General features: G+C 43.0%; 1 protein-coding gene across 4 annotated transcripts in view; it reads left to right on the plus strand.

Moving 5' to 3' along the window:
• acot7 (acyl-CoA thioesterase 7) overlaps positions 1 to 2,364 on the plus strand; it is a 257,856-nt gene extending 255,492 nt beyond the window's left edge. For all 4 annotated transcript variants that reach the window (XM_072245005.1, XM_072245006.1, XM_072245008.1 and 1 more), the window contains one exon: positions 2,062 to 2,364. In XM_072245005.1, coding sequence (XP_072101106.1) covers positions 2,062 to 2,160 — 99 coding nt within the window. In that variant the 3' untranslated portion in view covers positions 2,161 to 2,364. The remainder of the gene's footprint in view (positions 1 to 2,061) is intronic.
• The last annotated feature ends 13,507 nt before the right edge of the window (positions 2,365 to 15,871 follow it).

Genomic DNA, 15,871 nt, shown 5'->3' on the forward strand with positions numbered 1-15,871 from the left:
CACCATCTGTCACAACCGGGACTTCCTGGAGGCCAAACATCTTAATTCCGATTCCCATTCCCGTTCTGACGTGTCGGTCCATGGTTTAATCTTGTGCCAAGGTGGCGCCACCCTCAGGGTGAAACAGGAACACCTTAGATGCTGTCTGGGTAGCATCCAACCTGACGGCATGGATCTCGATTCCTCCTTCCGATAAACACATTCTCACCCTCATCTTTTACCTCCCCGAGTCCCACCCTCCTTTCCTTTCCCCCACGGTCCACTTCCCTCTCCTATCGGATTTCTTCTCCAACTCTTGACCTTTCCCACCCACCCGGCTACACCTATCACCTTCTATCTAGCCTCCTTCCTCTTCACCCTTCCTTCTCAGTCCTGAAGAAGGGTTTTGGCCTGAAACATCGACTATCTATTCATTTCTATGGATGCTGCCTGACCTGCTGAGTTCCTCCAGCATTTTGTGTGTGTTGCTTTGGATTTCCAGCATCTGCAGACTTTCTCCTGTTTATAACCTGAGTTTTTTGTTTGCTCATATTATGGATTTATTCATCTGCACTCTCTATGGCCTAAGAAATTGAGTATTTGTCCTCTCTAGGCTCCTCCTCCATTCACATTAATTCTGATTGATCATTAATCTGAGTTTATTTTCTTACTGGTTCCTTAGAAAATCTGATTCCCTGAACTATCTCATCCTTGAATGGACTTAATGACTCAGCAGCCATTTTAATCAGTTTAATCAGGTTACTTACTTCAATAATGGCTTCTAATTGCTCACAAACTAATTATCACAATTAAATTTATTTTAAAGATAGAGGTTCAGTACAGAACTCTTTTACTTTAACAAAACTTTTCAATAGTTGTAAATCCCCCGATGCCAGGGGCATGCACATGCAGCGGAGCTTGCTATCTGCTGATGGATCAAAGCCAGCTAACAAACTAATGGATCTCCCAAGGCTGACAAATTCTTCAGTGTTATTAAAGGCTCGAGGTCCTGTTATATTCTGGGTACGTTGCAGCAGATTGTATCCTGTATAAGGGCCAAGACAATGTGTGCAACAGAACCAGCCCTGCACATGAAAACATTCACAAAAGCCTTTGCTCATTCAAGGCATAGCTCTGAGGAAAGGCTTTTGTGAGTGTTTTCATACGCTCTGGAAAAGTGCTTGGCTGTGATGCGCAGGCCGGGATAGTAAATGAGAGGGAGGGGATTTGAGTGGGTGGAGGGGATAGGGAGTGGGTATTCAGGCAATATTAGGGAGGTGACATCGGAGGAAGGAACATGAGGGGAAGGAATGTCTTATCAAGTTCCATCAGTACACCATTATGTCCTGCATAAAAAAAAATCAGCCATGATTGAGTGGTGAAGACTCAATAGGCCTAATGGTTTAATTTTGTTCCTATATCTTATGATCATTTGGTATTAGTTTAAACTATGTGATCCATGTTCCCTTACAATATAGAAGGAGGTCATTTTGACCCATTGAATCCATGTCTCTCAGGAAGATCCCAATCCCCACAGGTTATCCACATAACTTATTCCTCCCTCATTCCCATCAGCACCATCCACCACTGGCTTGAATGTATTACCTTCCATCCCATCAGTCAGATTTCCCTCCAAAGGAAACCAGCTGGCTCTCCATCCAAGCTATAGGCACAAGTGAACCATGAGGTGTGACTGATCCATCAGTCCACACATGCACTGATCTCCTGTGGTACTGCTCAAGTAATTTGCAGCTTCATAGGAACAGCCAGATATGCTGTATGATGGTGCTAATTGGCCTTGTTTCCTTTCCCAGAGCAGTTTCAGAAAGCATGTTGTGCTATTAAGCTCATCATCAATGTGGAAGAATGCTAACAATGCGTAGCACGTTCCTTAATTACGGGAGAACAAGGCTGCATTTCAATTGAAACTGATCTGTGCCAATTCCCCAATCTTATTAAAGCATACTTGACCATGTGTCATGGGTCAGTCAGTAAACTCCAACCACCCTGACCCTCAACCCTCAAAAGAACTGTCGGGAGCACACAATTGTCATTATTTCTCTTTTTTTTTATTATTAATAGGTTGAAACAGAAGATGAAAAGAGAAGGTTCGAAGAAGGAAGGAACAGGTATCTACAAACCAAAGCCAAAAGAATGGCAGAAGCAATGAAGTGCCAGTGATGGTCAAACCTTCAAAAGCCTGAGACAGCCGACCAGAACATCTCATGTTCTCTACTGTATTACTTGTTAACTATTTAAGTATTAAATGTTAACCAAAGTATTTAAGGAAAACTATGCATTTCACTGAGGTTTTTGTGTGTTTGCCTGTATTGTATTATTAAAGTGTATCATTATAGAATAAATGCTGCCAGGCTTTGGCTAATGGAAAGTCAATATTTACCTCGTTTTCTTATTTTAATATATCTTATCACTCCTCTTACTCTTTTAAACAGTTTTCTCCGAGACCAGTACTGAACTAATAATTGGTTGATTCTAAGGGGCAAGACATATTATTCATACAACTGATGCCAAATTCTTGAACCAGACATTCTATTCTGACCTCTGTCCTGGGAAGAGACTTGGCTCAGATAATATATAAAACAGCACCTCTGCCACAGCATTGAATTGGCATCCTGGGTGACATGCACATTATCTTGCTATCATAAGCACAAGAGATTCTGCAGATGCTGGAAGCTCAGAGCAATAAACACAAAATACTGGAGGCACTCAGAAGGGCAGGCAGCATCAGGCCGAGACCCTTCATCAGGAATGGTCTGGCATTGTCTTCTGCTGCTGTAGCCCATCCACTTAAAGATTATTTTTGTTTGAAAAGTACGTACACTCAGTGATCACTTTATTAGGTACACCTGCTCTTTAATGCAAATATCTAATCAGCCAATTATGTGGCATCAACTCAATGCATAAAAGCATGCGGACGTGGTCAAGAGGTTCAGTTGACTAAGCATCGGGGGGGGGGGGGAGTGTGATCTAAGTGATCTTGACCATGGAATGATTGTTGGTTCCAGATGGGGTGGTTTGAGTATCTCAGAATCTGCTGACCTCCTGGGATTTTCACATACAACGCTCTTGAGAGATTACGAAAAGCACAAACATCCAGAGTGCGGCAGTTCTGTGGACCAAAGTGCCTTGTTAATGGGAGAGGTCAGAGGAGTGTGGCCAGGCTAGTTCAAGCTGATGAGAAGACAGCGGTAATTAAAATAACCATGTGTTGCAACAGTGATGTGCAGAATAGCAACTCTAGATGCACAACACATCGAACGTTGTAGTGGATGAGCTACAGCAGCAAAAGACCACACCAGGTTCCACACCTTTACCTAACAATGTGGCTCTGAGATTCATTTTCTTGTAGGGATTCACAATAGAGCAGAGAAATAAAATAGGATCAATGAAAAACTACACACAAAGACTGACAAACAACCAGTGTGAAAAAGAAGACAAGCTATAAATAAAAACAATAAATAACTAATACTGAGAAAGTGGGTCCATAGGTTTTTTTAGATTATGAGGACACGCAGTCCTCTTTTATTGTCACTTAGTAATGCATGCATTAAGAAATGATACAATTTGTTCCTCCAGAATGATATCACAGAAACACAAGACAAACCAAGACTAAAAAAAACTGACAAAAACCACATAATTATAACATATAGTTACAACAGTGCAAAGCAATACCATAACCTGATGAAGAACAGACGACGGGCATGGTAAAAAAAAGTCTCAAAGTCTCTCGAAAGTCCCATCATCTCACGCAGACGGTAGAAGGGAGAAACTCTCCCTGCCATGAGCTTCCAGCGCCGCAAACTTGCTGATACAGCATCCTGGAACCACAGTGATTCTGAGTCCGTCCAAAAACTTCGAGCCTCCAACCAGCCCTCCAACACCGAGCATCGAGCACCATCTTTGCCGAGCACTTAGACCCTGGCCCCTGCCCCGGCAACAGGCAATAGGCAAAGCCGAGGATTTGGGGCCTTCCCCTCCGGAGATTCTCGATCGCACTGTAGCAGCGGCAGCGAAGCGGACATTTCAGAAGTTTCTCCAGATGTTCCTCCGTGCTTCTCATGTCTGTCTCCATCAAATCAGGATTGTGCATGACCCCTATTTAACAAATACGACATAAATTCTGTGTGGCCGCGTGCGCTGCATCGCGCTGCCATCTTCTCCTCCCCTCCACAGGTTGTGGAGTCAGTTCCGAGTTGAGGTGAGAGAAGTTATCCACACTGGTTCAGGTGCCTGATGGTTGAAGGGTCATATCGGTTCCTGTGGGGCCTAAGACTCCTGTAGCTCCTTCTCTATGGGAGCAGTGAGAAGAGAGATTCTATGGTTCATTCTTTAATCATAAAGTTCACAGACAATGAAAATCAAAGAAAGCTTTTATCTCGATTAATTTTTGATTAAAAGGCAGAAATGAATTTGCAATCTTATGACCTTGAGGCAGCCCAAAACACTTAACAGCCAATAGAGTGATTTTGATTGTTGTTATAATGTACCAAACACAGCGTTTATCTTGGGCATTGCAATCCCCATGAAACAGTGAGGTGATTATGAGTGGAATTTTTATAATAGTGTGGGCCGTGGCATAAACATTCACGAAGAATTTCTCTGTGTTTCATCCCAGGCTTTTGTACTTCTACCCGAGAGAGTAGGCAGCTTGGTCTCTCATCAGAGCTGAAAGATGTCGCCTCTGATACTGCAGCACTCAGTCAGCACTGCACTTGAGTATCAGTGGAGAATTGACATTGTCTGGAATCTTATTATTCAACTACAATCAAAGAAATCAAATTAAAAACTGTCTGACAAGTTTACCTAGCGAGTGCAAGACTGGAGAAAAATCACTATAAGCAGCGTTGGAGAATGAGGGGAGATTTGATAGAGGTGTATGAAATTACGAGGGGTATAGATAAGGCAAGCAGGCATTTTCCACTGAGGCTGGGTGAGACGAGAACTAGATTTCATAGGTTGAGGGGAACATGAGGGAGAACTTCTTCACTCAGAGGTTAGTGAGAGTGCGGGGTGAGCTGCCAGTGGAAGTGGTGGGTGCGGGTTCAATTTCAGCATTTAAGAGAAATTTGGATACGTACTTGGATAGGAGGGGTAAGGAGAGCTAAGGAGGTCAATGAGACTAAGCAGAGTAATAGTTTAGCATGGACTAGATGGGTTGAAGGGCCTGTTCCTGTGCTGTAGTGTCCTATAACTCTGTGATTCTAATCTGAGTGGGTGAGTGAAGCAGCACTTTAGGAAGCAGTCTGGTGGCTGTTGAAAAGTCTTGTATAGGTACCCAAAAAAAATCAGCATCAGGTTTAATATCTCTGAAACATGCCATGAAATGTGTCGTTTTGTGGCAGCAGTACAGTACAAGACATTTAAAAATATTACAAGTTGCAATACAAGATAAAGAAATAGTGCAAAAGACAAATAACAACGTAATGTTCACGGGTTCATGGACCATTCAGAGATCTGCTGGCAGAAGAGAAGAAGCTGTTCATAAAAAATGGTTAGTGTGGGTCTTCTGGCTCCGTAGTTCCTGCCTGATGGTAGTGATGAGAAGAGGGCATGTCCCGGATGGTGAGGGCACTTAATGACAGATGCCACCTTTCTGAGGCACCACTATTTGAAGATGTCTTTGATGGTGGGGAGCTTTGTGTCTGTTAAGGAGAGGGCCGAATCTACAACCTATTTGGTTTTGGGCCTTTAAGGGAAAGGAGAGAGTCCAGAGGAGGTTTATGAGAATGATCACAGAAATGAAAGGGTTAACTTATGAGGAGTTTTGATAGCTCTGGGCCTGTACTCACTGGAGTCTGGAAGAATGAGGGAGATCTCGTTGAAACCTGTCGAATATTGAAAGGCCTAGATAGAGTAGACTTGGAGAAGATGTTTCCTAAAGTGGTCTCGGACCAGAGACCACAGCCTCAGAATACAAGGACGTCCATTTAAAACAGAGATGAGGAGGAATTTCATTTGCCAGAGGGTGGTGAATCTGTGGAATTCATTTCCATAGACTGCCTGGAGGCCAAGTCATTGGGTATATTTAAAGTGAAGGTTGATAGGTTCTTGATAAGTAAGGGTGTCAAAGATCCTGGGGAGCAGGCAGGGAGAATTGGGTTGAGAGAATAATAAATTAGCCATAGTGGAATGGTGTAGTAGAATCAATCGGCCAAATGGCCTAATTTTGCTGCTATGCCTTATGAAATTTCTCCTCAGTTATGCTTTGAATTGTACTAGTTTAAAAATAACGGGTAAGGGGCCCAAATTCAACATCATCTTTAAAAGAGGATTTTGATGTTTCTTTGAAAAGGAAGAATTTGTGGAGGAAGATTAGGGGAATTAAATTGATGGTTGGTCTTCTAAGGAGCTAACACAACGCAATGGGTGAAATGGTCTCCTTGGTCTGCGGTGTGTCTGCAGGTGAGATCTGTCAAGGTTTCCGCGTAAAATACTGATTAAAGAAACTAAGACTACAAAGTAATGCACTACCTGGGGAACCGTTGTTCTGGAGACCTGACATTGCAGAGAAGTGTCTGGAAAACCACTCAGATGAAATGAACTGTTTGTCACATCCGACAGATTTGCTTATCGCCTGCTCTGATGGCAATGGGTCTATTAAAGGATGAACACTGTTACACTACTGAGCATCAGCCTCTGTCAGCAGACTGGCTCTGAATTATTCATCCTATTAATCAGTGTTGGCCTGAAGTCTGTTTAAGGCAGCAGTCATCTTGAGGATTGAAAATCCATTCACCATTTGTCGAATACAAGGGAGCGTAACTTTGAGGCGATTGGAGGAGAGAATAGGGGGGTGCATGGAACATGCTTCAGGGGTGGAGGTAGAGACAGATAGATTAGCGACATTTAAGAGACTCTTAGAAAGGCACCTGAGTAACAGAAAAATGGAGGGCTAGACCACAGACCATCAGACATAGGAGCAGAATTAGGCCATTCAGCCCATTGAGTCTGTGCTACCATTCCATCATGGCTGATTTATGTTCCTTCTCAACCTCATTCTCCTGCCTTCTCCCCATACCCTTTTGATACCCTTACTAATCAAGAACCTATCAACCTCCACTTTAAATATGGCTTGGCCTTCACAGTCATCTGTGGCAGTGAAATCCACAGATTTACCACCTACCCTCTGGCTAAGCACCCTGGGGATATTTGGGAGGATAAGGTTAAACTGATCTTGGAGTTATAGAGCACTGCAGCACAGAAAGAGGCCATTCAGCCATCTAGTCCATGTTGAACTATTATTCTTCCTAGTCCCATCGATCTGCACCTGGACCTCTGCCATCTACGTACTTATCCAAACTTCTCTTTAATGTAGAAATCAATCCCGCATCTACCTCTTCTGCTGGCAGCTCGTGCAAAACTCTCACCACCCTCTGAGTAAGCATGCTCCCCTTAAACAGCTCAGATCTTGGAGCAGGTCAAAGGGTCAGCCCAATATCATAGGCCGAAAGGCGGGCACTGTGTTGTGTTATATTATCTCTGTTCTATGATACGAGCTATTTGGAGCAGAATTGTCCTGTTTTGATATCTTTGCAGGTCTTACTGTAATTAGATCATTCCACCTCCACACAATGAAAGGAGAATTGTATTGGGGATTTGTAACTTTGTTTTTTTCATAGCGGGAGGCTAAACAAGGTACAGGATTTGAACCATGTAACACTGGGTATGTTGGTCTTCAAAGGGAGAGGGTTTGCGTACAAGTGTAGGGTCTTTCTGCAGTTGTACATTCACTGAAACTGCACCCTCAGTATTGTGTGGAGTTTGGATCTTCTTATCTGAGGCAGCGTGTTTGCTCTGTCGAGGGAACCAAGCAAAGATCCACCCCTGAGGTGGCAAAGAGCCACTAGAGCAATTGAGCCTGTTCCCCGATGACTTTCTGGGGAGGTTGTAAAACTATCAACCCGGAGAAGATAGTCAAAGCCAATTATTAAATATACTCAAGAATCAGTTAGACTGTAAGACATTGGAGTAGAACTTGGCTATTCAGCCCATCAAGTCTGCTCCACCATTCCATCATGGGTGATTTATTTTCCCTCTCAACCCCACCTGACTTCCCTCCATAACTTTTGACACCCTTACTAATCAAGCACCTATCACTCGCTGCTTTAAGTATATCCATTGATCTGGCATCCACAGCCTTCTGTGAAAACCATTTTGACAGATTCACCACCCTCTGGCTAAAGAAATTCCTCCTTATCTCTGGTCTAAAGGGATGTCCTTGTATTCTGAGGCTGTGCCCTCTGATCCTACACTCCCCTACTATGGAAACATCCTCTCCATGACCACTCTATCTAGGCCCTTCAATATTCAGTACTTTCCCCACACTCCAGCTAAGGCTGTATCTGTTCTCAATAAACTTCAGAAATATTGCCAACTTTTTTGGTTCTTAGAAATGCATTAAGTAACATGGCCAATAGCACAAAGCACTAGTTAGGGTTTTTTTTAAGCGTGTCGTACCAGACATTCAGCCATTCCTGGCTGGCACGTGGTGCCAGGATTAACCGGCTCACATTATGAACGTTCCTGACTCGACCCTTGTATTTTTTACGAGGCCAAGTGGCTAGCTGACATTCAACCCGTGCCGGATGGAAAGCGTGCTCGAGGGTGGCCCGACCTGGATTCGAACTCAGGAACCTTCGCTCCGGAGTCCAGCGCTGATTTCACTGCGCCACCAGCCGACCTCCAATGAAAGGCAAAAACAATTAAGCCTAGTCATAGTGTGAACGAGCTTTACACACAAAATGCTGGAGGAATTCAGCAGGCCAGGCAACATCTATGAAAAAAGTTGCTTGGATTTCCAGCATCTGCAGATTTTCTCTTGTTCGTGAACGAGTTTTAGCAGTCTATGTGTAAAATACTCTGATGAGAGATGCTTATCACAGCTACATCTCGCATAGCTGTTCTCTCCAACTCCAAAGCCCTCTCTAGCTTGACTTTGCAACTTACTTGCTTACTGCCTGTCACACCGCTGGCGCTTAGGGCAGCAATGAAGGTCCTCCATCTCTGTCTGCCCTCGGCCACTCAGATGTAGAAGGATTTTTCATTGCTGGTTCCATAACAGTTTTATTTAACCAGTCAGGACTGTTAGCCCTGAGCTAACTGCATGCAGACAAAAATGGGCAGACAACTCTTGTGCAAAGGACAACAATTTGTGTAAATTCAAGAAAAAAACAAAATAATAATAATAATTAAGTAATCAACATTGAGAACATGAGTTGTAGAGTCCTCAAAAGTGAGTCCATTGGTTGTGGAATCAGTTCAGTGTTGGAGGTTCCACTCCGGGTTCTGGATCTTGATGGTTGAGGGGTAACCACTGTCTCTGAAACTTGTGATGGTCTTGTCACGATCAGAGCTTGATGGTGTGATATGAATGAGAAACATCATGCCATGATTTGCTTCATCTCTCCTCTTTTAGCGTTGTTAGGTAAAGTTTGAGTAATATACCCTTCACAGTGTGGGATTAGTGGAGGGGCCTTGCTCAATGTGGTGTTAAATGAGATCTGAATAATTTATTGGCAATTGCAAGCAATTGCCGCAAAGATGCTTTCTCAGGGGTGACATTCAGTAACAGAAAAGTCCAATTATATTAGGTACCACAGATGTAGCAAAGATGGGAATCTACTACAAAAGAAATTAAAACCTAGTAAAAATAAAATCATGACAAATAGTAATGGTGCTGTTTTAGAAATAGCTGTTCATTTCAATGAATTTTCTCTGATTTGGTCCATGTAATGAATCATTTAACTCGATTTATATTGGTAGTATATATTGTGGGAAACCTGCCTTCTGCACAGCAAGAACTCTGTGTCCTTAGCAACAGAATCCTGTTTCAACAGGGGTCTGGTCTCCATGGCAACATTGCGAACATGATATTGAGAGGAAGCTTGAATAGGCCATTCAGCCCTTGCCTGCTCTGATTGGTAAGAGTTTGTGGTGGTTCAGTTATCTTAATGGCATTTCCTGCACTAACCCTATAGCTTGTTACCCTTCATAATTTAAAAAGGGGGTCCAATCTCTAGAGCAAATCTTAGCCCTGATACAATAGGGGTCTGGTATTCACAGTAATAGGAACTGTTGCATCAGATGTTTTCGCTCCACAGTAACAGAACCCTGTTATAATAAGGGTCTTGTCTTCCTGGTGAACAGAATCATGTTACAACAGGGGTTTGATCTCCACAGTAACAGAATCCTGTCAAAATGGGGTTTGATCTCCATAGCAACAAAGCCTTCCACAGAAAGTTTACATCCAGAATCAATATGGCTCCTGTCTCTACAACAAAACTGAGCCATGTTGCAACAGACACCCTGAATCTCAATGGCAAAACTGTGCCTTACAGCAACCAGGGGTATCTGTTACTACAGCAACACTCTACCTGTTGTGATAGTGGTCTGAGTTCCACAGCAACCCTGAGTCTTGTTGCAATGGGTGCCATTGTCTCTACAGCAGCACTCTGTCCTGCCTTAACAGAGGTCTGGTCCCACAGCAACACCAAGCATATAACTTAATGGCTCCAGGGCCTTCTGGTTTCCGCAGAAACACTGAACCTCACCGCAACAGCAACTGTATCTCCTCAGTTTAACTGTGTCCCATTGGAACATGGATCTGGCCTCCATAGCAACCTTGAGCCACGTTACAAGGATCATGTCTCCATAGAAACTCTTTGCCCTATGGCAAAAGGTTCCTGTTTCAGATTCAGATTTGTATTTATTTTATCACACGTACATCGAAATATATAGTGAAATGCCGTTGTTTGTGTTAACAATAAAGGATGTGCTGGGGGCAGCCCGCAAGTGTTGCCACACATTCCAACACCAACATAGCAACCCACAATGCTCGGCATAACAAAACAGAACACAACAACAGCAAAGCAAGCCCTGTTCCTCCCTCCCACTCACCTACATGCTCAGGTAGTCCTCCAACCCCAGAACAGATTGTCTATGGCCTCCATACTCCAGTGTGTTCAGTCTCACAGACATTGGGCCTTGGACACCCCCAGTAGACTCAATGTCAGTGAGTCCACAGTTATTCATAGATCCAGTCCCCACCTCAACTATCAGTCCTGTTGGGACAGGGATGCAAACTTCACAGAGAAACTGTGACTTGTTGCAACAGGTATCTTGTCTCCACAGTCAAACCATGCTCTCCGGCTGCAGAGGGTTGGTCTCCACGACCCTGAGCTCTGCTTTCTATAGATCCTACATTTAATTCTCTAACACAGATTTATAAAAAAAACACAGAATCTACAGCCAAGATTTCTGGTCCTAAAGAGTATTTTTTGATTGCACTGGTTCTCAAGCAAAACAAATTTTTATTAATCCACTTGTAAAAAATATGCTTTGAATATAATCCAATAGGTAGAACCTGGTGCGTCTTAATTTACAGTATTTTCCAATACAAAATACTTAACTTCACTGAAGTAATTATTTAAAGTTCTGCCAGGAAGAAACATTTTGTTCAATAAAATAATGCTGTGCCAGTCAGTACCTCCAATAGAACCATAAACTTGCCATGGTTTGGAAGCTTATGTTCCTAAATGACCTGGAGAGCTATGTTGGCCGGAGTCAGGGCTTTGTGCTTTAGCTCTTGGTAGGGTCACCCATTCCAAACAGGTCAAAGGGTAGAGGCCAAACTAAGTGTGGTCAACTAGCCCTCTAGGTTCAGGAGTTCAGCACAGGGTTAACAACCCTGACTGGTCAAACAAAACTGTTATGGAAATAGCAATGAAGAATCCTTCTACATCCTGATCTCCACCTGGGACCTGCATGGCTGACAGTAGTGAAAACCCAGCTAATGACACAATGAAGGAAGCTCTGAGCACCACCACAAATGGAGGTCCTTCATGACTGCCCTAGATGCCAGTGACCTAATGGGCAGTGAAAAAAGTCAGTCAATAATTAATTAGAACTGTATTTACAATCAAAGACCCGGCTGGTGGCATAGTGGCATCAGCTTCGGACTTCGGGACGTAAGGTCCCGGGTTCGAATCCAGCCGGCTCCCCTGCACTCTTTCCATCCGTGCTGGGTTACGAGCTGGAGATCTCTTTGGAAACTCACCCGGCAGAAGGCAACGACAAACTACTGCTGTAACTTGCCTCGTACGCGGTTCCCCGCTACGTCAGAGAGGCGTGGAGGGAAATCGTCCGCTAACTGGGGAAACTCCGAATGCGATGTACCTTTCCTTTTATTTATAATCAAATACAAGCTCTTTAGTATTGGTTTAATTTGAATAAATGATTTCAATTGACTTTATTTCTTATATCCTTCATATACATGAGGAGTAAACACCTTTAAGTGACATCTCCATCTAAATGTGCAATGTGCAATTTATAGTCATTTATAATAAATAATATGTACAACAGGACAGTCAATATAACATAGAAATACAATTGTATCAGTGTTTTTCAAGTGTTTTGACTTAAATTTAAAGCAAAACTCTGCAGGAAATTTTAAAATTGCAGGAATATTCTCGGCCTTGCTTTTACATTTCCTCCGCCAGTGTAAGATCCTTGGATCTGAAGGTGTCAACTCTTCCTGGAGTTTTACAGACGCTGATTACGAGGGCCACAACCACGTGACCCTTGTTCATGTAGAGGTCCAGAATGACAGAAGATTGAGTGGGCAGGTTCCTTTGGTCACCCCCTCAGCTGTTGTTCCCACCTACAGAACATCTGCTGAGGCCACTGAAATGTATATAGAAATGATAACTCCAGGCAATAATCATTTAATACAGGTTCAAAGTTCAAAATAAAAATCATTATCAAAAAACGCGTATATCACCATGAGATTTTACTCATGAGATTTGTACTACTCTGAGGTTCATTTTCTTGTGGGCATACACAGTAGATAGAAAGAATCAATGAAAAGCTACAAATAAAGACAGATTCACTTCTACACTAGTCATAGAAGCATAGGATCAGAAGGCCATTTGGTCCCTCAAGTGTTCAATGCAATCATGGCTGATCTTGTAGGGCAGAGGTTCCCAACCTGAGGTCCATGGACCCTGCGGTTAATCGTAAGGGTCCATGGGACAATAAAGGTTGGGAACCCCTGATCTAGGGTCAGTACCCTGTTTCTACTTTTGCTCCACATCCCTTCATCTCTTTTCCCAATAAAATAACACTAACTCTGTTCTGAATCACAGATCTCCACCATCCAGGCCATGCCATCTTCTTTCAGTACCATTGGGTAGGAGGTACAGAGGCCTGAAATCCCACGTCACCAGATTCAAGAACACTTACTTCCCTTCAAACCATTTGGTTCTTGAACGAACCAACAAAATCCTAATTATTACATTAGTATAGAAACACTATGACCACTTTGCACTACAAAGGATGTGTTTTTTTTGTTTATTTGTGTTAGTTCTTGTGTATAATTGTATTTATGTTTTTCTTGTGAATATTGTGTATTTGATGCTATATTTAATATTTTTTCAATCCAGCTGTGCATTCATGTATGAGTGCACGCGGTAATAAACTCAACTTTGACTTTAACTTAGCAAATATTTAATAAGTTGGCCTCAATTGCCTTTTATGATAGAGAATTCCACAGATTGATCATTTTCTGTGTAAAGAAGTTTCTTTTTATCTCAGTCATAAATGATTCCCCAATGTCTTTGGACTGTACCTCGTTGTTCTGGAATATTTTTCCTGATCTAATTTGTTCACTCCCATCCAAAATAACCATATAGATGGATAATTCTGGAGTGATGCAGTGTCTGTATGGCATTCAGCATAGCTAATGCACCAGAATGAAATTCTCCTTCAGTGTTGGTGAGAAGTGAGAGCCTCTTCACCTTGGCGCTAATTCAGAAGTGCAAATTGAGTGCTAAACCTCCTGCTGGGCTAGAAACAAATTAGAGGGAGGTTCGTCCTCAGACAGGGTTTGCACAGCTTGGTTCCACTGTCAGCTCTGAGATCAAAACCTGACTCTAAAATCTAGATGGAGGGTTCCGTCAGTGTAAATTCTCATGTTACTGTCTCTACACCGAGCCCAGTGTGAACTGGGTTCTGGTGAGCTATGAGCCATAATAGTAAAAGAAAATATCCCTTTCAAGAGGATGAACAAATTGTTGGGAATACCTACATTTCAGTGGGAAGAAATCCTGTCAAGCAGTGATAATCTTAATCTTGATGATTTAAAAATGTAAACAGTTAATTCCAAGAATTGATGATTTTATTAATTGTGCTTAATGAAATTAACCTTTGCTTAATAAAATTAACGATGCTATTAACCAAAGGCAGGCTTTTGTTTCCAATGCGGGAGATGACAATCTGCAGGGTAGGTTGGAGCCTGGTGTCTGCAGGCCCGAGTTCGCTGGAAGCTGGAGGCCTGTCCTGTGAGTGGGTGGGAGGGAAGAACGGGGCTTGTTTTGCTGTGGCTGTTTGTTACTTGTTGTGTTCTGTGTTGTTCTGCCGAGCATTGTGGGCATGCTATGTTGGCACTGAAATATGTGGCGACAGTTGTGGGCTGCCCTCAGCACACCATCCGGTGTGTTGGTTGCTAAGATAAACACTACATTTCACTGTATGTTTCGATATACACATGACAAACACACTTGAATACTGAATCTTGACAATTATCATTTAGAGCAGCAATCCTTTTTTGTTGCTACTTTGTGCGATTTTGATTGGGCCAGGTTGGCTCTGTGGCCTGAAGTTAACGAGCGACACAGCACTAGGTTGAACTGATTTGAGCCGAACTGAACATGCCTGGACTGGTTCAATCATTTGTGGTTTTATAGGCATCCGTTAGTCTCATGGATTTGCGCCTTGGAAGGTTTTCAGGATGCAGGCCTGGGCAAGGTTGTATGGAAGACCAGCAGTTGCCCATGCTGCTAGTCTCCCCTCTCCATGCCACTGATATTGTCCAAGGGAAGCGTACTAGGGCCGATACAGCACAGAGCAATGTGTGGTTAACTGTCTTGCTCAAGGATACAACACGCTGCCTCAGCTGAGGCTCGAACTAGTGATCTTCAGATCACTAGACCAACGTCTTAACCACTTGGCCATATGCCAACACACCACATTTGTGGTTTGGTGTTTTATATTTGTTTGTTTTTGCAGTTGCAATTTTTTTTTTTTTTTGCATGTTGGGGGTTTGATGTTTTTCTTTGAATGGATTCCATGGTTTCCTTTCTTTGTTTCGTGGCTGTCTGTGGGAAGACAAATCTTGAGTTGTATACTGCAGCTGTACGTTGGTAATAAATGTACTTTGAATCTTTGAGATACAGGGGGCCACAAATGCTGAAAACTGCAGCAGATTGCTGCAGGTACTCAGCGAGCCAGGCAGCGTCTATGGAGGGAAATGGACAGTCAGCAGTTTGGGTCGAAACCCCTTACACCCCTCGCTTGCCCCAGAATTATCATTACATGTTACATTCTCCCACCCCCTGTTTCTTTCAAATCCCTCCCCACTGACCCCCAAGCCCTAACCTTTGACCTGACAACTACTCAAGTTCTTCCACTCATTCATAACTACATAAGGCCTATCCCACGTGAACCCGTAGGCCGCATGCATTGTTACAATAGTAGACACCACACACTAGGCAAACATTGGTTCACACTCCTAACACTCCAGTTCATCACTGTTCGAACAGGTATTGATCGAGGCCAAAGTGATTAAAGCTCTTGATTCACTGTGGTATGAGTTTCACTGGGTGCATTATAGATAGAACAGATGAAGTAAGTCACAGCTATCTGTCATTTATGGGCCTTCAGATACCCTTTAATAAAGTTCCACATGAGTTCAGCTGCAGGTATTAATATGCTGGGAATCCCAGGGATTTATCTGAAGAGGGAGAAGGTGTCACAACCTTGGGTTATCGATGGAGTATTCTGAGGGCTCTGAGTTTGTTACTGTTGTTTTGTTTTG

This window comes from Mobula birostris, chromosome 27 (genome assembly GCF_030028105.1).
Source record: "Mobula birostris isolate sMobBir1 chromosome 27, sMobBir1.hap1, whole genome shotgun sequence".
Classification (NCBI taxonomy): domain Eukaryota; kingdom Metazoa; phylum Chordata; class Chondrichthyes; order Myliobatiformes; family Myliobatidae; genus Mobula; species Mobula birostris.